Source organism: Narcine bancroftii, chromosome 4 (genome assembly GCF_036971445.1).
Source record: "Narcine bancroftii isolate sNarBan1 chromosome 4, sNarBan1.hap1, whole genome shotgun sequence".
NCBI classification, from domain to species: domain Eukaryota; kingdom Metazoa; phylum Chordata; class Chondrichthyes; order Torpediniformes; family Narcinidae; genus Narcine; species Narcine bancroftii.
In genome coordinates this window covers 301,912,784-301,937,083 of record NC_091472.1, presented here as the reverse complement: position 1 = coordinate 301,937,083, position 24,300 = coordinate 301,912,784, and the positions used below count along the sequence as shown (strand labels likewise).

At 44.2% G+C, this 24,300-nt stretch overlaps 1 protein-coding gene across 4 annotated transcripts in view; it reads left to right on the top strand.

Annotated features, from left to right (window-relative positions):
- Positions 1–5,043: 5,043 nt before the first annotated feature.
- LOC138762180 (neurabin-2-like) overlaps positions 5,044–24,300 on the top strand; it is a 121,539-nt gene continuing 102,282 nt past the window's right edge. For 2 of the 4 annotated variants that reach the window (XM_069935740.1, XM_069935741.1), the window contains exon 1: positions 5,044–6,948. In XM_069935740.1, the coding sequence (XP_069791841.1) occupies positions 5,623–6,948 (1,326 nt within the window). In that variant the 5' untranslated portion in view covers positions 5,044–5,622. The remainder of the gene's footprint in view (positions 6,949–24,300) is intronic. The other 2 variants (XM_069935737.1, XM_069935738.1) reach the window with 2 other exon arrangements.

The following is a 24,300-nucleotide window of genomic DNA, read 5'->3' as shown; positions in this document are numbered from 1 at the left end:
AAATTTAAAAGAAAATTCCTCAAATGTAGCAAGATTATTATTAATAAATAAACTATAAAAACATTTAATACCTAATCTGGACCATTCCTGAAAAGCAGTATCTATCAAAGGTTGAAAAAATAATTTGATAAAATAGGGCTGAAAAGAAGAAACCTTTGGAACCCAAAATGTTTTCTAAACTGAAACCAAATCTTAATTGTATGTTTAACCATTAGATTATCAATATTTTTTACCAATAGGAAAAGCCAGAGGCACTTCACGTATTGAAGCAATAGAAAATTTCTGGGTCAAATTCAGCTCTAAATTAACCCAAACAAGGTCACCCATTTTGGAATTGTACTTTACTTAAAAGAGGATATTTATTTTTCCAAATAATATGATGGAATCAAGTGAGTCAAAAAATTTAGGTACAAAAATCGGAATAGCGTTTTCACTGTTTTGTGCGTGTGCTCTTGGTGCATGGCTTCATGGTTCAATATCATCCGATTTGCTTTTCCACTTCATGGGCCAAAATTCCCAGGTCAGTGGAAACATTGCATTACTTCAAGGAAGCTTTGAGTACATCCTTTTTCTGATTCACTAGATAATCTCTTCCCATGGCAGAGCTCAGAATAGAGTCAATTTTGCAAGCCTGGTGTGCATGTGGACAACCTGCCACTCCGGTATAGCTGAATTACTGCAATTAGTGCCTTAATAATGACGTTGGCCTGGGAGAGGATTCCAACTTTGGTTCTTATTCTTTCAATAGATTTGGAGAATTTTGCAGACAGTGTGACTGAATTCTCTTCACTAATATAAACACTGAAAATTTTTTACTGGATCACGTTTCTGAATTTTAAAATCTCCATAATCAACCTCAATGAACCTCCTCTGTACCTCCTCCAATGCCAGTTTATCTTTTCTCTAGTAAGGAGACCAGAACTGTACACAGTATGCCAGTGCGGCATCATCAATACCTTGTACAGTTGAGATAACCTCCCTGCTCTTAACTTCAATCCCTCTCACAATGAAGGGCAGCATTATCTTCTTGATTACTTGTTGCACCTGCAAACCACCCTTTGGTGAAGGCACTTAGAAAATAATAAGATTGAGCAGAATCAAAGTGGATTTATGAAAGGGAAATTATGTTTGACTGATCAATAATTCTTTGCAGTGAACGTGGTTTCTGTTCTGATGAAGAATCTTCAATCTAAATATTAATCTTTCACTTTCCACAGATGCTGCCTGACATGCTATGGATTTTCAGGATTTTGTATTAATTCTAATATGCAGCATCTGCAGTTTTTTTTAAAAAGTGTGCTTTGCTAGGATCAATTATAACATTTAAAATCAATGACAAACTCTGAAATCAGTAGGAATACAAGTTGTGTTGAGGGCACAGAAAGGCTTCAAGGGGATGTAATTAAGCTAATTGCGTGGGAAACAGCTTTGGCAGTTGGTGTACAGTCTCTGCTTCAGTGGAATAAAACAGAAACATCGTAATTTTTAAACGGCAAGATGTTGGGAAATGTTGATATTGAAAGGGACTTCGGCATCCTTGTCCTGAAAGCTGTTTAAGGTACAGGAGGCATTCAGGAAAATAAATAGAAGATTGGCCTTCATTGCAAGTGAATTTGCACTTAGAGTAAAGATGCCTTACTACAGTTATAGTAAGACCACACAGGTACATTGTGTACAATATTGGTCTCCTTTCCAAGGAAAGATAGACTTGGTAAAGAGGAGCAATAAACATTCACCATACAAGTTTCTGAGATGGCAGGTCTGTCAAACAAGGAGAAATGGAGGAGGATTTTCCTCTATTCTCTGGAATCGAGAAGAATGAGAGATAACATGGCCTGTTTCTGCTCCGTAAATGGTTATATGGTTAACTACATCAAAACAGAAATTTCTTGGAGGATGTAACCAGGTAGTTGCAGAGAGCATTATTTCCCTCTGGTTATGGTGCCTGGAAGTGGGGAGGCATGGTTAAAATGTGGAGATAAAGAGAAATGTGTTCACTCCAAGGCTGGCAAATCTTCAGAATTATTTGTCGCAAATGCTATGCAGCCTCAGTCATCAAAGCAAAAAGTGTTACATTTTTAATGGGAATAGAGCAGAACAGTAAATTATGATCCTGATAAATGACAGAACAGGCATTAGAAGCCGAAAGGCCAATTTGTGCTGCTATTTCTTGTGCAATATAATGTAGTTAATTACAACGCATAATCGCAGCTTAGAGGATTGCATTGATTTAATGACGATTTGGAGTACCTCAAAACAATTCGGTGAAGTAAATGACTACCTGCAGTGTGAAAAACGGTTCCTCATCACTTCTCCACATAGACACGGAATAACCCGATCTCTTCTAAGTGGGTCACCAGGCCCCCACTGGGGGAGGGCTCGAAAATTTCAATAGCAAGGAAAATGGACACACAACCTACACCCATTCCCTTCCATGTTTATCAGGAGTGATCCCCCCCTTACGATGACTGATGCAGGTAGTGGATTGGCGTTTTAATTTCGATCCTCTCAAAGCAATGGGACCGTGGCTCCTGTCGCCGTTATTTCAGTCACATTGCAAACATTTTTTTTTAAAAAGCGTGGCAGCAGCTGAAGGAAAGGGCGGGGTTGGAAATGTCCTGGAGGAGCTCGGCAGGGCAAGGAGGCAAAGTTGCGCTGGAGGGGCTGAACCCAGCCCTTCATCGGCCATCAACCCGCTGAGAAAATCATCACCCTGAGGGCACTCCGCAAACAAAATTGGGGAGGGGGGAGAGGGGGGAGAGGGGGGAGAGGGGGGAGAGGGGGGAGAGGGGGGAGAGGGGGGAGAGGGGGGAGAGGGGGGGAAGAGGGAGAGGGGGGGAAGAGGGAGAGGGGGGGAAGAGGGAGAGGGGGGGAAGAGGGAGAGGGGGGGAAGAGGGAGAGGGGGGGAAGAGGGAGAGGGGGGGAAGAGGGAGAGGGGGGGAAGAGGGAGAGGGGGGGAAGAGGGAGAGGGGGGGAAGAGGGAGAGGGGGGAAGAGGGAGAGGGGGGAAGAGGGAGAGGGGGGAAGAGGGAGAGGGGGGGAAGAGGGAGAGGGGGGGAAGAGGGAGAGGGGGGGAAGAGGGAGAGGGGGGGAAGAGGGAGAGGGGGGGAAGAGGGAGAGGGGGGGAAGAGGGAGAGGGGGGGAAGAGGGAGAGGGGGGGAAGAGGGAGAGGGGGGGAAGAGGGAGAGGGGGGGAAGAGGGAGAGGGGGGAAGAGGGAGAGGGGGGAAGAGGGAGAGGGGGGAAGAGGGAGAGGGGGGGAAGAGGGAGAGGGGGGAAGAGGGAGAGGGGGGAAGAGGGAGAGGGGGGAAGAGGGAGAGGGGGGAAGAGGGAGAGGGGGGAAGAGGGAGAGGGGGGAAGAGGGAGAGGGGGAGGGGAGGAAGAGGGAGAGGGGAGGAAGAGGGAGAGGGGAGGAAGAGGGAGAGGGGAGGAAGAGGGAGAGGGGAGGAAGAGGGAGAGGGGAGGAAGAGGGAGAGGGGAGGAAGAGGGAGAGGGGAGGGAGAGGGAGAGGGGAGGGAGAGGGAGAGGGGAGGGAGAGGGAGAGGGAGAGGGAGAGGGGAGGGAGAGGGAGAGGGGAGGAAGAGGGAGAGGGGAGGAAGAGGGAGAGGGGAGGAAGAGGGAGAGGGGAGGAAGAGGGAGAGGGGAGGAAGAGGGAGAGGGGAGGAAGAGGGAGAGGGGAGGGAGAGGGAGAGGGGAGGGAGAGGGAGAGGGGAGGGAGAGGGAGAGGGGAGGGAGAGGGAGAGGGGAGGGAGAGGGAGAGGGGAGGAAGAGGAAGAGGGGAGGAAGAGGGAGAGGGGAGGAAGAGGGAGAGGGGAGGAAGAGGGAGAGGGGAGGAAGAGGGAGAGGGGAGGAAGAGGGAGAGGGGAGGAAGAGGGAGAGGGGAGGAAGAGGGAGAGGGGAGGAAGAGGGAGAGGGGAGGAAGAGGGAGAGGGGAGGAAGAGGGAGAGGGGAGGAAGAGGGAGAGGGGAGGAAGAGGGAGAGGGGAGGAAGAGGGAGAGGGGAGGAAGAGGGAGAGGGGAGGAAGAGGGAGAGGGGAGGAAGAGGGAGAGGGGAGGAAGAGGGAGAGGGGAGGAAGAGGGAGAGGGGAGGAAGAGGGAGAGGGGAGGAAGAGGGAGAGGGGAGGAAGAGGGAGAGGGGAGGAAGAGGGAGAGGGGAGGAAGAGGGAGAGGGGAGGAAGAGGGAGAGGGGAGGAAGAGGGAGAGGGGAGGAAGAGGGAGAGGGGAGGAAGAGGGAGAGGGGAGGAAGAGGGAGAGGGGAGGAAGAGGGAGAGGGGGGGGAAGAGGGAGAGGGGGGGGAAGAGGGAGAGGGGGGGGAAGAGGGAGAGGGGGGAAGAGGGAGAGGGGGAAGAGGGAGAGGGGGGGAAGAGGGAGAGGGGGGGAAGAGGGAGAGGGGGGGAAGAGGGAGAGGGGGGGAAGAGGGAGAGGGGGGGAAGAGGGAGAGGGGGGGAAGAGGGAGAGGGGGGGAAGAGGGAGAGGGGGGAAGAGGGAGAGGGGGGGAAGAGGGAGAGGGGGGGAAGAGGGAGAGGGGGGGAAGAGGGAGAGGGGGGAAGAGGGAGAGGGGGGAAGAGGGAGAGGGGGGAAGAGGGAGAGGGGGGAAGAGGGAGAGGGGGGAAGAGGGAGAGGGGGGAAGAGGGAGAGGGGGGAAGAGGGAGAGGGGGGGGAAGAGGGAGAGGGGGGAAGAGGGAGAGGGGGGGAAGAGGGAGAGGGGGGGAAGAGGGAGAGGGGGGGAAGAGGGAGAGGGGAGGAAGAGGGAGAGGGGAGGAAGAGGGAGAGGGAATCTCGTTTGTCACTGAGTTACCCTGTTCGAGAAGAGAGTCGCGCTCGAATGGTTGAATTTACACTAAGTCGAGGATCGAAGTTCTCCTCACGAGAAGTTGCGGAGCGGCCGGGGAAAGTTTCCCGAAATCTGTGGTTTTAAAAGGACTTTCGCGACGCTTCCTCCAATCGCTCAGGGCAAGTCCTGCTCGAGTTTGGCGTCTTCCCCGCGAGGGAATGCAAGCCGGCGCGAACGCCTTGAGCCCCCGCCCCCCCGCCCCCAGTCTGGGTGTCGCGCCTCCACACTGTTCTCAACGCCTCGTCGCCCCACGGAGAGAGCGGCCCCGCCTCGGGAGCTCTGGGAGGACGCGTTAATGGCGAAGGCCGGGAGCTTGAGGGGAGACCAACTCCTTACCGGTACCAAGAACTCGTAGTCTTGGGGCGGGGGCGACCCTCTTTCTCTCTCCCCCCCCCCCCCGAAAGTGGGCGGAGACGCTTTCTCTCCCTGAAGTGGTGACGGGAGTTTCGAGCGAAGTAAAGTCCGGGGGCGGATTCGACCGGAGCGGCTCCTCCTGTTGCCTGAGCCCCCAGGCTCGGGCGGGAGAGCCGGGCCCGGGCCTGACCGAGCGGCGCCACTTCCTTTGGGCCCCCCCCCCCCCACGTCATCTGTCTCTTTCCGCAGACGGGACCGGTGGGGGGGGGGGGGAGCTTCGATCCGCCCGAGGAGCAACCGCCGAGGTTTCGGCCGCGCTCGCGCTGAGGGAAGCCGTTGGTGACGGACCCCCCTCCCCCTCCCCCTCCCCCTCACGGGGACGGACACCCAGCCTCGCCGAGCGATTCCCTTCGCGCCTTCATGGGGTGGGAGTGATCGATGATGATGATGAAAGGCGACGGGAAAGGAGACCGGACGTTGAGGAGCGCTTCTCCCCATAGGAATGCGTACAAGGCGGACTTCCAGGCGCTCAGGGGCACTTTTGATGGCAGCAGAGCGGAGAAGGATTGGAGCATGGGGGTCCCAAACCGGGAGGGGGAGGACGTGCGAGGAAGACCCTTCGGTAACCGGGTGCATAAGATCAAAAACCTGCTGCTGCAAATGGGCAACCCGGCCGACGACCCCACGGAAAGGCACGAAAGCAGCAAGCCGGACTTTCCCCCCCTGTCTCCGTTGAAGCCCCCCGGCGGCCCCGTCCAGGGCGGCGGGCACAAGCCCCCGGCGCCTGCCGCCAAGAGGAAGGGCGAAGACGGAGAGCTGGACAAGGCGAGCATGGCGGAAAAGTTCACCGAGACGCGGAAACTTTTTGAGCGCCAAGCCGGGGGCGGGAGGACGGCCCTGAAAGGCTCGCCGGGCGCTGAGGGCAAGGGGGGCGGAAGGAAGGTGGAGGGCGACCCCCCTGCTCTGGGCAGCCGCCGCCGCCGCCGCCTGAGGAGGGAGGAGGGTCACCGGAGCGCGGCTCCACATCAGGCGCTCAACGCTGGCCCCATTTCCCGACGGCTCGAAAGCTTTCTGGCCGACAGCGACAGCGACGAAGCGAACAAAGACCACCCGACGCACGGCGATGCATCGCAGGCCCGAGCGAGCGCCGGGCCCGTCCGCGCTCCGCTGGCCACTCAACCCGCGTCTCCCGCAGGAGACGAGGCCAAACGGGGGCCTTGGGCTTCGTCCGCCCAAAGGCGCCGGCATCCGAAAGGGGCCAGGCTGGAAAACGGTGGGGACCGGGGCGGGGCCCCGCCTCGGGCAGACCCTTGCCGGTCCCCGCTTCGTGAGCCCCCCGGCGGCCGGCTCCCGGGTGCGGGGCCGAGCCAGATGGGGGTGGTCAGGGCTGAGTTGGTGGACGTTCAGGACGAGTCGTCCGAGAGTGAAATTGAAGCGGGCGGCGATGCTGTTGGGCTGGAGCAGGAAGGCGCAGAGCTCACGCTGCACGGCGGCGGCCAAGAGGAAGATGAGGAGACGGAGAACACCGAGGAGGAAGATCGACTGAGTGCGAAGTTGGACTTGGCACCAGAAGTTTGCGGGATTGAGAATGCGGCATTTGTAGACGACAAAGATGGGGAGGGCTCCCTCCAAGGAGAGAGCAAGGGCGATGATGAGATGGATTACAGCGTTGACGACGGCGACTATGAGGAACGAGCTGGACTTTCCGAAGAAGAAGACCCAAAGTTGCACAGAAAAGTTCATTTCTCCACAGCCCCAATCAAGGTAGGATTCTGTATTTTTCTGCTGTTGCATACTGTTGATGGAGAACATCTAATTCCGAGTGGCAGGGGAAAAGTCCTCCTCACTTTGATAAAATCTGACATACTGTATCATTTTCAGTGAAGTTTTACATTGAGAGATCAAGCTTTTGAGTATCCGGTGTCAGAAATAAAACTTCTCACACATGAGTCTCTTTAAAACTGATGACACGACAAGCTTTATTTACAAGTCTGCAGAGTTGGACTCAACTGGCTTCTCACCAGTTAAGCCCCGATACATACAGTGCATTGATTTTTATACCCTTGTTGTTTGCCCTTCCCCTTCTTATTAATACTGTTTTAATTGGTTAGTATTGCAAAAGCATTCTAAGTACAACTGCATTTTTAATTATCACGTTCGTTACGTACGCTGCGAACTCTACATACACTAAATTCTGTTTCTCACCCTTCTTATCAATCTTTTGTCTCCTGCATGTCTCTCACTATGACCATGAAAAGATACGTTTAAAAAAAACATATCCAGCTGAACTTTTTGTCCTTGGCTGCTAGTAAGCTCCCTGTCCGTTCTGGCTTCCCTTTTTATGATTAATCATCACATTTTAACTTAAGCCATTTTAACCTAAATTCTCTATCTATAACAATCCACCCCTTTCTCTCTTTAAAATGTGTGTATTATATATATATGAATGGGGATTTTAACTCGGGGAAGAGAAACGTCTCATGATAAATTAATTTCGTGCTGAAGTATAATTCTAACGGGGTCTCCCAGTTCCCCTGGTTGCATAGCCTGTTGGACCATGGAAATCACCAGGCTGCGTAGACAGGGAATAATACAGGGCAAAACAAGTAGGAGGAATAAAATACCTCCGATGACCCACAATAAGGTACACCACTAGGTTCCTCCAAACCATTTGTCCATCCAATTTAATTTTGCAAAAGGATGCCAGGTTTGAACCGGTACATGGGACAAAGTACGAATATTATCAGCGATTTTTTTCGAATGGCTTGGCCATTATCATCAATCTGTAAGCAGCAGTTAGTCAAATTAAGCTTTCCACATACACCTCCTTTCTTCCCCAAGTGCGGTCCTGAAACAGGACCGCTGTGTCTCTGCATTTCTTACATTTCACACCTGATAAAGACATAGGCAAACTAAGAAAAATCAAAGAACATAACAATAACATTGTGAATCAAGTCTTTCTGCGAAATCGCAAGGTAAGAGGTTTTTCTCCAGGAACACAAGTCCAATCTGAGTTCGTATCAGGGTCCTGAGGCGCCTCTACAGGTCCCTTAAATCTGGATGCGTGTGTCCACCCCTTCTCTCTTGTTCGTGCTGCAGCCTCTGTAGTTAAGAGAACTTGGTATGGACCTTCCCACTGGGGCTTGAGTTTTTCAGTTTTCCAGGTCTTGATGAGAATCCAGTCTCCTGGTTCCACTTTGTGTAAAGAAAAGTCTAGAGGCGGTGTTTGTGCCAATAGTCCACTCTTTCGTAAATCTGTAAGAGAGCGTGACAGTGCCTGTAAATAGTTCCTAACAAATATATCCCCTTCCCCCAAGGTGGGACACCCCTCAACTTTACTCCAGAAGGGAAGCCCAAACATCATTTCATAAGGGGACAACCCTACATCTTTTCGTGGGGCAGTACGAATTCTCAATAAAGCCAGGGGCAGACACTTTATCCAAGGCATTTTAGTTTCCACCATTAATTTTGTCAATTGCATTTTTAGGGTTCCATTCATACATTCAACCCTCCCTGAGCTTTGTGGATGCCAAGGGGTATGCAATTTCCAAGAGACCTGTAATGCATTACAAATCAATTGCTGGATTTTTGAACAAAAATGTGGACCCCTGTCTGAGTCTATAGAATCCATTATACCATATCTGGGGATTATCTGCTCTAGGAGGAGGCGAGCTACTGTAGAGGCTGTAGCATTTACTGTTGGGAAGGCTTCCACCCATCGGGTAAAGTGATCTATTACCACCAACAGATACTTCCATCTTTGGACTCGAGGTAACTCTGTGAAGTCGATCTGGATACTTTGAAAAGGGCGTATGGCTAATGGTTGACCTCCCATGGTCCCTGTCCTCATTACTTTCTTATTAATTTTTGTGCATAGGTGACAATTCTGCACCTCCTGTTGGGCCAAGGTGTAGATTCCCTTACACACATATTCTCGAAGCACTGTGTCACATAAGGCTTGGGTGCCCCAGTGGCTCTGATGATGCAGGTGTTTTAAAATATTGCGAGTTATTTCTTTATTTAGAACCATTCTTCCATCTGGTGTCTTCCATGTTCCATCAGGCAGCTGGCTTGCGCCCAGCTGAGCCATGTCCTTTTCTTCCTTAGCAGTGAAAATGGGAGCCTTCTTTATGCCTTGTCTTATTGGGATTAAGGTCAGCAAACGGACTTCTTGTTGCATGGCTGCCCTTTTAGCTTCTTCATCAGCCAGTCTGTTTCCAATTGCTGTCGGGGTATCTCCCCTCTGATGGCCTGGTATATAGACCACTGCTATTTCCTGGGGTAATGTCAAGGCTTCTAAAGTCAGAGTAATCATCTGTTCGTCTGCCAATTCCTTTCCTCTTGATGTAATTAGACCACGCTCCTTCCAGATCTTACCAAAGGTATGCACTACCCCGTATGCGTATTTGGAATCAGTGTAAATCGTTCCAGTTTTCTCTGCCAGTATTCTGAGGGCTCTCTGCAAGGCATATAGTTCACAGGACTGTGCTGACCAGCTTCCGAGTAGTCTCGTGGATTCTATTACTTTCCAAGTATTTCCTTCTATTATAGCATACCCACTTCTTCTCATTCTGTCAACACATCTGGCGGAGCCGTCAATGTAGAATTCATATCCTTCTCCCAGAGGAGTATCGCAAAGGTCTTCTCGGGTCTTGGTCTGAAGATCCGTCAACTCGACACAGTCGTGCTCCACCTCTCTCTCTGTTTCACTGCCGTATAAAAACTGAGCTGGGTTGCAGCTATTAATCTTTGCAAACTGTAGATCTTCTCCGATCATTAAAATGGTTTCATACTTTAATATGCGAGAATCAGTCAGCCATCGATGGGCAGTTTGTGTTAATAAAACACTCACAGAATGGGAGGTGTACACAGTCATCTTTCCTCCAAAAGTAAGTTTACGTGCTTCCTCTACCAACAGAGCAGCAGCCGCTACTCCCTGGATACACGTCGGCCATCCGCGAGACACTGGGTCCATCATTTTGGAAAGGAAAGCCACTGGGTGTCGCTGACCGCCTTTTTCCTGTGTTAAAACTCCCACAGCTGTTCCTTGGTTATGAGTGACAAATAGCTGGAAGGGCTGTTTTAAAGAGGGCAGAGTGAGTACCGGGGCTCGTGTCAGGCGATGCTTCAAGTCCTCAAACCATCCCTCCTCCTCCTGGGTCCATTTCAATGGATATTCATTTTCATTTGTCAGCTTTTCATACATAAACTTCACCAACGCTGAGTAGTCCTCTATCCATAACCTACAGTAACCTAAGAGTCCCAGGAATTGTCTTATTTCCTTCTTATTACGGGGTAACGGCATTCTAGTGATTCCCGCAATCCGTTCAGGGGTAATCCGTTTCTGTCCTTTACTTATCTGGTGTCCCAGATATACCACAGTTTTCTCAATGAACTGTAACTTGTTCCTGGACACCCGTAGACCCTTTTTCCCCAGATAATTCAAGAGTCTAATTGTATCTCCCCTCATTTCTTGTTCCTTGGGTCCTGATAATAGTAAATCGTCCACATACTGCATTAGTTGGGAATCATCAGATTGTGGATAGTCCGCCAAGATTTGTTCTAGCATTTGTCCAAACAGGTTTGGAGATCAGTGAACCCTTGGAGCAATACAGTCCACCGAAGCTGTCTCCGTCTACCTGTCCATGGATTTTCCCATTCAAACGCGAACATATCTCTACTTTCCTCTTCTAATGGACACGTCCAGAAGGCATCCTTCAAGTCGATAACACTAAACCACTCATGGTCTGGGGGAATCCGACTCATAATAGTATAGGGATTAGGCACCACTGGGTGGCGGGTCTGAACAATAGCATTCAAACTTCTTAGATCCTGAACTAGGCGATAGGATCCATCTGACTTTTTCACTGGGAGTATAGGGGTGTTATAAGGTGACATGCATTCTTCTAATAGTCCGTCTCATATTAGAGTCTCAATTACCGGCTGTAGCCCTTTTCTCCCTTCCAAAGAAATAGGATACTGACGTTTCCTTACCGGCTGATGACCTGGTATTAATGTGACATGTAAAGGTGGGATGCCCAGACCTCCTCGATTTCCCTCCTTATACCAGACTCTCTCGTCAATCTGCTGTTCATCCCCTTCCTTTAGAGCACAGAGGTGGACTCGCACTTCTCCGTCCACAGGGAGAGCACCCAAACCTAGGAGAGCCTGTAAGTCCCTTCCTAGGAGGTTAAATCCAGCCGACGGTAACAACAAGAGGTCTTGTAGCCCTTCTCTTTCTTCCAGTTTCACTGTTACTTGGGGAATTATTGATACCATTCTGGGAGCCCCTTCTATCCCAGAAATTTTCAAATTACTTTTTACAGGTTCAGTCCCGATTGGCACAGTTATTACACTACTTCGTTCCGCTCCTGTGTCCACCATAAACACCACCTCTTCTCCCTTGGGACCAATTTTTAGTTTTACCAGGGGTTCCCTCTTATACTTGGTCCCCAACATTTGGAACCCCTGACCCCCCTAATCTTCTTCCATAAGTTCGAGGGCACGCAATTCCCTCTTGTATCGGGGGCATTCCCTCTTAAAGTGTCCTTCCTCATTGCAGTAATAGCACTTAATGAACCTCCGGGGTCTTCCCTCTCTTGGATATCTTGGATTGTTTAGAGGAAGGTTTTGTTTTCTTTCCCCTCTGGATTCGGCATTCATCTGTCGGATAGTCTGTACCATAACCTTTGTCGCCCTCTTTTGATCTTCTTCTTCTCTCTGCACATATACTTTTTGCGCCTTTTTTAACAGGTCGCTTAGGGGTTTTTCGCTCCAGTCCTCCTCCTTTTCTATTTTCTTTCTAATGTCCTGCCATGATTTGGAAACAAATTCAATTCGAATAAGCTGTTCACCCATTGGTGTACTAGGGTCCACGCCCGCATACTGTTGGACATTCTTTCTCACCCTCTCCAAGAAATCAGTAGGGGACTCGTCTTTCCCCTGGTGGTTCCCAAATGCCTTGGTGAAATTGTGACCCTTTGGCACAGCCTCCCGTATCCCTTTAATTGTCCACTCTCTATATTGTCTCATACTTGCCAATCCCTCGGGTGTTCGTTTGTCCCACCTGGGTTCATTTAAGGGATATTTTTGTTCATGGGGTCTGGGGTCCCCAGGTTGTTCATATTCCCACATGAGGAGGGCAGCCCGTCGAATCATCTGCCTCTCCTGGGGTGAGAATAATGTTCCCATCATTCCCTGCATCTCTTCCCACGTATATGTGTTTGGTCCCAGGAATTGGTCGAGCTGTTCGGCCAGTCCTATAGGATCTTTCAATAACTTTTTCATTTCTTTCTTAAATCCCCGCACCTCTGTACTAGTTAGGGGAACATTCACATATCCCGTTCCCCCTCCCGGTCCTCCCATAGGAACTTCCCTCAGGGGATTTAGGCTTACTGAAAACTTTGATGGTCCTGGACCAGTCTGGGATCTTGTCCAGGGTCGGTTTACCGGTGGAAGTTTAGGGTCCGACTCCCTTAATTCATTCTTTTTTTCCCGGCCCCTTTCGGGGCAATCAGATTCATCACCTTTCCCCTCCGGTAATGAGCTTTCCTCGGGCGCAGTAGGCACCGGGGGAATATAAGGAGGGGGAAGGTTGTCCAGAGGTTCCCACTTCTTTTCTCCCGCTACCCTCAATTTAAAACATTTTGTTAAGGATCCTGGCCAGGGAACCCAACAAAATGCATATGCTGACTCTTCTTGATTCACCTTTGGTCTCGAATTTACATATATGTTTAATGCTTGTCTAACCCAATCCTCATCAGATCCAAATTTCGGCCACCAGACCGAGGAACCTTTAATAGGTTGTTTCGACCAAAGGAGACAATATTGAACCATCTTTTTCTTGTTTTTGTCTCGATATCTTTTACTATCCCAATTTTCAAACATTCTCCCCAAAGGGCTGTCAAGGGGAACTCCCAGGAATTGTCCTGAATTTTCAGACGAGCCCTTAGATTTTGATCCTCCCATTTTCCCACCTAGATCCGTTTATCGTTGCTGAGGACCCTCTCGTTCTGGACCCTACTCCCTTCTTCTCAGACGCCTCGTCGGAGGTACTGTCCCTACTTCGGTTACCGCTGAGGTTTCCCTGGGGTCGACCCCTCTCTTCTCGGCACTTCGTCGGAGGTGCTGTCCCTCCTTCGGTTACCGCCGAGGTTTCCCTGGGGTCTATCCTAGAGTCCCACGACAGGGTCCTCACGCCATGACAAAAGCTCAAAACCTGATCTATTACGTTAGGTTTTTTTTTATCCAAACAGGTGTATCCCGTTACACCTGTTACCCAATCCCCACACCACAATCGTAAGTCGTCACTTACCGGTGTCTTCTCGGGGATTGAACCGTCACCCTTCTCCTCTCCGTCTTGTCGTGTCACCTTGTCCGGATACCACTCGCTCAAGCCGCCCGAAGCGACGAGCAAGGGACAAGGAGCCGCTGAACTCAGCGGGGTGCACCACCTCCGATGTCCCTCTTTTCGCCTCCCCTCACGGCTGGAGTGTAGATACCGGACAAGCCCCCATTTGTCAGAAATAAAACTTCTCACACATGAGTCTCTTTAAAACTGATGACACGACAAGCTTTATTTACAAGTCTGCAGAGTTGGACTCAACTGGCTTCTCACCAGTTAAGCCCCGATACATACAGTGCATTGATTTTTATACCCTTGTTGTTTGCCCTTCCCCTTCTTATTAATACTGTTTTAATTGGTTAGTATTGCAAAAGCATTCTAAGTACAACTGCATTTTTAATTATCACGTTCGTTACGTACGCTGCGAACTCTACATACACTAAATTCTGTTTCTCACCCTTCTTATCAATCTTTTGTCTCCTGCATGTCTCTTACTATGACCATGAAAAGATATGTTTAAAAAAAACATATCCAGCTGAACTTTTTGTCCTTGGCTGCTAGTAAGCTCCCTGTCCGTTCTGGCTTCCCTTTTTATGATTAATCATCACATTTTAACTTAAGCCATTTTAACCTAAATTCTCTATCTATAACATCCGGGAAATAAAGTTGTTCACATCTGCAGATATTCTATCTTTAAACATAAAAAGTAGAATGACACACCGACTGGAGATCAAGCAGGATCTCTGTAAAGAGAAACCGTTCAGAGCTCATTTTGCTTTTGGATCTCCATATTATCATTTTCAATGAAGCACTTCCAACTCTCAATTTAAAACAAGCTTTTGAGTATCCGGGAAATAAAGTTGTTCACATCTGCAGATATTCTATCTTTAAACGTAAAAAGTAGAATGACACACCGACTGGAGATCAAGCAGGATCTCTGTAAAGAGAAACCGTTCAGAGCTCATTTTGCTTTTGGATCTCCATATTATCATTTTCAATGAAGCACTTCCAACTCTCAATTTAAAACAAGCTTTTGAGTATCTGGGAAATAAAGTTGTTCACATCTGCAGATATTCTATCTTTAAACGTAAAAAGTAGAATGACACACCGACTGGAGATCAAGCAGGATCTCTGTAAAGAGAAACCGTTCAGAGCTCATTTTGCTTTTGGATCTCCATATTATCATTTTCAATGAAGCACTTCCAACTCTCAATTTAAAACAAGCTTTTGAGTATCTGGGAAATAAAGTTGTTCACATCTGCAGATATTCTATCTTTAAACGTAAAAAGTAGAATGACACACCGACTGGAGATCAAGCAGGATCTCTGTAAAGAGAAACCGTTCAGAGCTCATTTTGCTTTTGGATCTCCATATTATCATTTTCAATGAAGCACTTCCAACTCTCAATTTAAAACAAGCTTTTGGGAGTCCGGGAAATAAAATTGTTCACATCTGCAGATATTCTATCTTTAAACGTTTAAAGTAGAATGACACACCGACTGGAGATCAAGCAGGATCTCTGTAAAGAGAAACCGTTCAGAGCTCATGTTGCTTTTGGATCTCCATATTATCATTTTCAATGAAGCACTTCCAACTCTCAATTTAAAACAAGCTTTTGAGTATCCGGGAAATAAAGTTGTTCACATCTGCAGATATTCTATCTTTAAACGTAAAAAGTAGAATGACACACCTACTGGAGATCAAGCAGGATCTCTGTAAAGAGAAACCGTTCAGAGCTCATTTGGCTTTTGGATCTCCATATTATCATTTTCAATGAAGCACTTCCAACTCTCAATTTAAAACAAGCGTTTGAGTATCCGGGAAATAAAGTTGTTCACATCTGCAGATATTCTATCTTTAAACGTAAAAAGTAGAATGACACACCTACTGGAGATCAAGCAGGATCTCTGTAAAGAGAAACCGTTCAGAGCTCATTTTGCTTTTGGATCTCCATATTATCATTTTCAATGAAGCACTTCCAACTCTCAATTTAAAACAAGCTTTTGGGAGTCCGGGAAATAAAATTGTTCACATCTGCAGATATTCTATCTTTAAACGTTTAAAGTAGAATGACACACCGACTGGAGATCAAGCAGGATCTCTGTAAAGAGAAAACGTTCAGAGCTCATTTGGCTTTTGGATCTCCATATTATCATTTTCAATGAAGCACTTCCAACTCTCAATTTAAAACAAGCTTTTGAGTATCCGGGAAATAAAGTTGTTCACATCTGCAGATATTCTATCTTTAAACGTAAAAAGTAGAATGACACACCGACTGGAGATCAAGCAGCATCTCTGTAAAGAGAAACCATTCAGAGCTCATTTTGCTTTTGGATCTCCATATTATCATTTTCAATGAAGCACTTCCAACTCTCAATTTAAAACAAGCGTTTGAGTATCCGGGAAATAAAGTTGTTCACATCTGCAGATATTGTATCTTTAAACGTAAAAAGTAGAATGACACACCGACTGGTGATCAAGCAGGATCTCTGTAAAGAGAAACCATTCAGAGCTCATTTTGCTTTTGGATCTCCATATTATCATTTTCAATGAAGCACTTCCAACTCTCAATTTAAAACAAGCTTTTGAGTATCCGGGAAATAAAGTTGTTCACATCTGCAGATATTCTATCTTTAAACGTAAAAAGTAGAATGACACATCTACTGGAGATCAAGCAGGATCTCTGTAAAGTGAAACCGTTCAGAGCTCATTTGGCTTTTGGATCTCCATATTATCATTTTCAATGAAGCACTTCCAACTCTCAATTTAAAACAAGCTTTTGAGTATCAGGGAAATAAAGTTGTTCACATCTGCAGATATTCTATCTTTAAACGTAAAAAGTAGAATGACATACCGACTGGAGATCAAGCAGGATCTCTGTAAAGAGAAACCGTTCAGAGCTCATTTTGCTTTTGGATCTCCATATTATCATTTTCAATGAAGCACTTCCAACTCTCAATTTAAAACAAGCTTTTGAGTATCAGGGAAATAAAGTTGTTCACATCTGCAGATATTCTATCTTAAAACGTAAAAAGTAGAATGACACACTTACTGGAGATCAAGCAGGATCTCTGTAAAGAGAAACCGTTCAGAGCTCATTTTGCTTTTGGATCTCCATATTATCATTTTCAATGAAGCACTTCCAACTCTCAATTTAAAACAAGCTTTTGAGTATCCGGGAAATAAAGTTGTTCACATCTGCAGATATTCTATCTTTAAACATAAAAAGTAGAATGACACACCGACTGGAGATCAAGCAGGATCTCTGTAAAGAGAAACCGTTCAGAGCTCATTTTGCTTTTGGATCTCCATATTATCATTTTCAATGAAGCACTTCCAACTCTCAATTTAAAACAAGCTTTTGGGAGTCCGGGAAATAAAATTGTTCACATCTGCAGATATTCTATCTTTAAACGTAAAAAGTAGAATGACACACCGACTGGAGATCAAGCAGGATCTCTGTAAAGAGAAACCGTTCAGAGCTCATTTGGCTTTTGGATCTCCATATTATCATTTTCAATGAAGCACTTCCAACTCTCAATTTAAAACAAGCTTTTGAGTATCAGGGAAATAAAGTTGTTCACATCTGCAGATATTCTATCTTTAAACATAAAAAGTAGAATGACACACCGACTGGAGATCAAGCAGGATCTCTGTAAAGAGAAACCGTTCAGAGCTCATTTTGCTTTTGGATCTCCATATTATCATTTTCAATGAAGCACTTCCAACTCTCAATTTAAAACAAGCTTTTGAGTATCTGGGAAATAAAGTTGTTCACATCTGCAGATATTCTATCTTTAAACGTAAAAAGTAGAATGACACACCGACTGGAGATCAAGCAGGATCTCTGTAAAGAGAAACCGTTCAGAGCTCATTTTGCTTTTGGATCTCCATATTATCATTTTCAATGAAGCACTTCCAACTCTCAATTTAAAACAAGCTTTTGAGTATCTGGGAAATAAAGTTGTTCACATCTGCAGATATTCTATCTTTAAACGTAAAAAGTAGAATGACACACCGACTGGAGATCAAGCAGGATCTCTGTAAAGAGAAACCGTTCAGAGCTCATTTTGCTTTTGGATCTCCATATTATCATTTTCAATGAAGCACTTCCAACTCTCAATTTAAAACAAGCTTTTGAGTATCTGGGAAATAAAGTTGTTCACATCTGCAGATATTCTATCTTTAAACGTAAAAAGTAGAATGACACACCGACTGGAGATCAAGCAGGATCTCTGTAAAGAGAAACCGTTCAGAGCTCATTTTGCTTTTGGATCTCCATATTATCATTTTCAATGAAGCACTTCCAACTCTCAATTTAAAACAAGCTTTTGGGAGTCCGGGAAATAAAATTGTTCACATCTGCAGATATTCTATCTTTAAACGTTTAAAGTAGAATGACACACCGACTGGAGATCAAGCAGGATCTCTGTAAAGAGAAACCGTTCAGAGCTCATGTTGCTTTTGGATCTCCATATTATCATTTTCATTGAAGCACTTCCAACTCTCAATTTAAAACAAGCTTTTGAGTATCCGGGAAATAAAGTTGTTCACATCTGCAGATATTCTATCTTTAAACGTAAAAAGTAGAATGACACACCGACTGGAGATCAAGCAGCATCTCTGTAAAGAGAAACCATTCAGAGCTCATTTTGCTTTTGGATCTCCATATTATCATTTTCAATGAAGCACTTCCAACTCTCAATTTAAAACAAGCGTTTGAGTATCCGGGAAATAAAGTTGTTCACATCTGCAGATATTGTATCTTTAAACGTAAAAAGTAGAATGACACACCGACTGGTGATCAAGCAGGATCTCTGTAAAGAGAAACCATTCAGAGCTCATTTTGCTTTTGGATCTCCATATTATCATTTTCAATGAAGCACTTCCAACTCTCAATTTAAAACAAGCTTTTGAGTATCCGGGAAATAAAGTTGTTCACATCTGCAGATATTCTATCTTTAAACGTAAAAAGTAGAATGACACATCTACTGGAGATCAAGCAGGATCTCTGTAAAGTGAAACCGTTCAGAGCTCATTTGGCTTTTGGATCTCCATATTATCATTTTCAATGAAGCACTTCCAACTCTCAATTTAAAACAAGCTTTTGAGTATCAGGGAAATAAAGTTGTTCACATCTGCAGATATTCTATCTTTAAACGTAAAAAGTAGAATGACATACCGACTGGAGATCAAGCAGGATCTCTGTAAAGAGAAACCGTTCAGAGCTCATTTTGCTTTTGGATCTCCATATTATCATTTTCAATGAAGCACTTCCAACTCTCAATTTAAAACAAGCTTTTGAGTATCAGGGAAATAAAGTTGTTCACATCTGCAGATATTCTATCTTAAAACGTAAAAAGTAGAATGACACACTTACTGGAGATCAAGCAGGATCTCTGTAAAGAGAAACCGTTCAGAGCTCATTTTGCTTTTGGATCTCCATATTATCATTTTCAATGAAGCACTTCCAACTCTCAATTTAAAACAAGCTTTTGAGTATCCGGGAAATAAAGTTGTTCACATCTGCAGATATTCTATCTTTAAACATAAAAAGTAGAATGACACACCGACTGGAGATCAAGCAGGATCTCTGTAAAGAGAAACCGTTCAGAGCTCATTTTGCTTTTGGATCTCCATATTATCATTTTCAATGAAGCACTTCCAACTCTCAATTTAAAACAAGCTTTTGGGAGTCCGGGAAATAAAATTGTTCACATCTGCAGATATTCTATCTTTAAACGTTTAAAGTAGAATGACACACCGACTGGAGATCAAGCAGGATCTCTGTAAAGAGAAACCGTTCAGAGCTCATTTTGCTTTTGGACCTCCATATTATCATTTTCAATGAAGCACTTCCAACTCTCATTTTAAAACAAGCTTTTGAGTATCCGGGAAATAAAGTTGTTCACATCTGCAGATATTCTATCTTTAAACGTAAGAAGTAGAATGACACACCGACTGGAGATCAAGCAGGATCTCTGTAAAGAGAAACCATTCAGAGCTCATTTTGCTTTTGGATCTCCATATTATCATTTTCAATGAAGCACTTCCAACTCTCAATTTAAAACAAGCGTTTGAGTATCCGGGAAATAACGTTGTTCACATCTGCAGATATTCTATCTTTAAACGTAAAAAGTAGAATGACACACCTACTGGAGATCAAGCAGGATCTCTGTAAAGAGAAACCGTTCAGAGCTCATTTGGCTTTTGGATCTCCATATTATCATTTCCAATGAAGCACTTCCAACTCTCAATTTAAAACAAGCTTTTGAGTATCAGGGAAATAAAGTTGTTCACATCTGCAGATATTCTATCTTTAAACGTAAAAAGTAGAATGACATACCGACTGGAGATCAAGCAGGATCTCTGTAAAGAGAAACCGTTCAGAGCTCATTTTGCTTTTGGAACTCCATATTATCATTTTCAATGAAGCACTTCCAACTCTCAATTTAAAACAAGCTTTTGAGTATCTGGGAAATAAAGTTGTTCACATCTGCAGATATTCTATCTTTAAACGTAAAAAGTAGAATGACACACCGACTGGAGATCAAGCAGGATCTCTGTAAAGAGAAACCGTTCAGAGCTCATTTTGCTTTTGGATCTCCATATTATCATTTTCAATGAAGCACTTCCAACTCTCAATTTAAAACAAACTTTTGAGTATCTGGGAAATAAAGTTGTTCACATCTGCAGATATTCTATCTTTAAACGTAAAAAGTAGAATGACACACCGACTGGAGATCAAGCAGGATCTCTGTAAAGAGAAACCGTTCAGAGCTCATTTTGCTTTTGGATCTCCATATTATCATTTTCAATGAAGCACTTCCAACTCTCAATTTAAAACAAGCTTTTGGGAGTCCGGGAAATAAAATTGTTCACATCTGCAGATATTCTATCTTTAAACGTTTAAAGTAGAATGACACACCGACTGGAGATCAAGCAGGATCTCTGTAAAGAGAAACCGTTCAGAGCTCATGTTGCTTTTGGATCTCCATATTATCATTTTCAATGAAGCACTTCCAACTCTCAATTTAAAACAAGCTTTTGAGTATCCGGGAAATAAAGTTGTTCACATCTGCAGATATTCTATCTTTAAACGTAAAAAGTAGAATGACACACCTACTGGAGATCAAGCAGGATCTCTGTAAAGAGAAACCGTTCAGAGCTCATTTTGCTTTTGGATCTCCATATTATCATTTTCAATGAAGCACTTCCAACTCTCAATTTAAAACAAGCGTTTGAGTATCCGGGAAATAAAGTTGTTCACATCTGCAGATATTCTATCTTTAAACGTAAAAAGTAGAATGACACACCTACTGGAGATCAAGCAGGATCTCTGTAAAGAGAAACCGTTCAGAGCTCATTTTGCTTTTGGATCTCCATATTATCATTTTCAATGAAGCACTTCCAACTCTCAATTTAAAACGAGCTTTTGGGAGTCCGGGAAATAAAATTGTTCACATCTGCAGATATTCTATCTTTAAACGTTTAAAGTAGAATGACACACCGACTGGAGATCAAGCAGGATCTCTGTAAAGAGAAAACGTTCAGAGCTCATTTGGCTTTTGGATCTCCATATTATCATTTTGAATGAAGCACTTCCAACTCTCAATTTAAAACAAGCTTTTGAGTATCCGGGAAATAAAGTTGTTCACATCTGCAGATATTCTAACTTTAAACGTAAAAAGTAGAATGACACACCGACTGGAGATCAAGCAGCATCTCTGTAAAGAGAAACCATTCAGAGCTCATTTTGCTTTTGGATCTCCATATTATCATTTTCAATGAAGCACTTCCAACTCTCAATTTAAAACAAGCGTTTGAGTATCCGGGAAATAAAGTTGTTCACATCTGCAGATATTGTATCTTTAAACGTAAAAAGTAGAATGACACACCGACTGGTGATCAAGCAGGATCTCTGTAAAGAGAAACCATTCAGAGCTCATTTTGCTTTTGGATCTCCATATTATCATTTTCAATGAAGCACTTCCAACTCTCAATTTAAAACAAGCTTTTGAGTATCCGGGAAATAAAGTTGTTCACATCTGCAGATATTCTATCTTTAAACGTAAAAAGTAGAATGACACATCTACTGGAGATCAAGCAGGATCTCTGTAAAGTGAAACCGTTCAGAGCTCATTTGGCTATTGGATCTCCATATTATCATTTTCAATGAAGCACTTCCAACTCTCAATTTAAAACAAGCTTTTGAGTATCAGGGAAATAAAGTTGTTCACATCTGCAGATATTCTATCTTTAAACGTAAAAAGTAGAATGACATACCGACTGGAGATCAAGCAGGATCTCTGTAAAGAGAAACCGTTCAGAGCTCATTTTGCTTTTGGATCTCCATATTATCATTTTCAATGAAGCACTTCCAACTCTCAATTTAAAACAAGCTTTTGAGTATCTGGGAAATAAAGTTGTTCACATCTACAGATATTCTATCCTTAAACGTAAAAAGTAGAATGACACACCGACTGGAGATCAAGCAGGATCTCTGTAAAGAGAAACCGTTCAGAGCTCATTTTGCTTTTGGATCTCCATATTATCATTTTCAATGAAGCACTTCCAACTCTCAATTTAAAACAAGCTTTTGAGTATCAGGGAAATAAAGTTGTTCACATCTGCAGATATTCTATCTTAAAACGTAAAAAGTAGAATGACACACTTACTGGAGATCAAGCAGGATCTCTGTAAAGAGAAACCGTTCAGAGCTCATTTTGCTTTTGGATCTCCATATTATCATTTTCAATGAAGCACTTCCAACTCTCAATTTAAAACAAGCTTTTGAGTATCCGGGAAATAAAGTTGTTCACATCTGCAGATATTCTATCTTTAAACATAAAAAGTAGAATGACACACCGACTGGAGATCAAGCAGGATCTCTGTAAAGAGAAACCGTTCAGAGCTCATTTTGCTTTTGGATCTCCATATTATCATTTTCAATGAAGCACTTCCAACTCTCAATTTAAAACAAGCTTTTGAGTATCCGGGAAATAAAGTTGTTCACATCTGCAGATATTCTATCTTTAAACATAAAAAGTAGAATGACACACCGACTGGAGATCAAGCAGGATCTCTGTAAAGAGAAACCGTTCAGAGCTCATTTTGCTTTTGGATCTCCATATTATCATTTTCAATGAAGCACTTCCAACTCTCAATTTAAAACAAGCTTTTGAGTATCCGGTAAATAAAGTTGTTCACATCTGCAGATATTCTATCTTTAAACATAAAAAGTAGAATGACACACCGACTGGAGATCAAGCAGGATCTCTGTAAAGAGAAACCGTTCAGAGCTCATTTTGCTTTTGGATCTCCATATTATCATTTTCAATGAAGCACTTCCAACTCTCAATTTAAAACAAGCTTTTGAGTATCAGGGAAATAAAGTTGTTCACATCTGCAGATATTCTATCTTAAAACGTAAAAAGTAGAATGACACACTTACTGGAGATCAAGCAGGATCTCTGTAAAGAGAAACCGTTCAGAGCTCATTTTGCTTTTGGATCTCCATATTATCATTTTCAATGAAGCACTTCCAACTCTCAATTTAAAACAAGCTTTTGAGTATCCGGGAAATAAAGTTGTTCACATCTGCAGATATTCTATCTTTAAACATAAAAAGTAGAATGACACACCGACTGGAGATCAAGCAGGATCTCTGTAAAGAGAAACCGTTCAGAGCTCATTTTGCTTTTGGATCTCCATATTATCATTTTCAATGAAGCACTTCCAACTCTCAATTTAAAACAAGCTTTTGAGTATCCGGTAAATAAAGTTGTTCACATCTGCAGATATTCTATCTTTAAACATAAAAAGTAGAATGACACACCGACTGGAGATCAAGCAGGATCTCTGTAAAGAGAAACCGTTCAGAGCTCATTTTGCTTTTGGATCTCCATATTATCATTTTCAATGAAGCACTTCCAACTCTCAATTTAAAACAAGCTTTTGAGTATCAGGGAAATAAAGTTGTTCACATCTGCAGATATTCTATCTTAAAACGTAAAAAGTAGAATGACACACTTACTGGAGATCAAGCAGGATCTCTGTAAAGAGAAACCGTTCAGAGCTCATTTTGCTTTTGGATCTCCATATTATCATTTTCAATGAAGCACTTCCAACTCTCAATTTAAAACAAGCTTTTGAGTATCCGGGAAATAAAGTTGTTCACATCTGCAGATATTCTATCTTTAAACATAAAAAGTAGAATGACACACCGACTGGAGATCAAGCAGGATCTCTGTAAAGAGAAACCGTTCAGAGCTCATTTTGCTTTTGGATCTCCATATTATCATTTTCATTGAAGCACTTCCAACTCTCAATTTAAAACAAGCTTTTGAGTATCCGGGAAATAAAGTTGTTCACATCTGCAGATATTCTATCTTTAAACGTAAAAAGTAGAATGACACACCGACTGGAGATCAAGCAGCATCTCTGTAAAGAGAAACCATTCAGAGCTCATTTTGCTTTTGGATCTCCATATTATCATTTTCAATGAAGCACTTCCAACTCTCAATTTAAAACAAGCGTTTGAGTATCCGGGAAATAAAGTTGTTCACATCTGCAGATATTGTATCTTTAAACGTAAAAAGTAGAATGACACACCGACTGGTGATCAAGCAGGATCTCTGTAAAGAGAAACCATTCAGAGCTCATTTTGCTTTTGGATCTCCATATTATCATTTTCAATGAAGCACTTCCAACTCTCAATTTAAAACAAGCTTTTGAGTATCCGGGAAATAAAGTTGTTCACATCTGCAGAT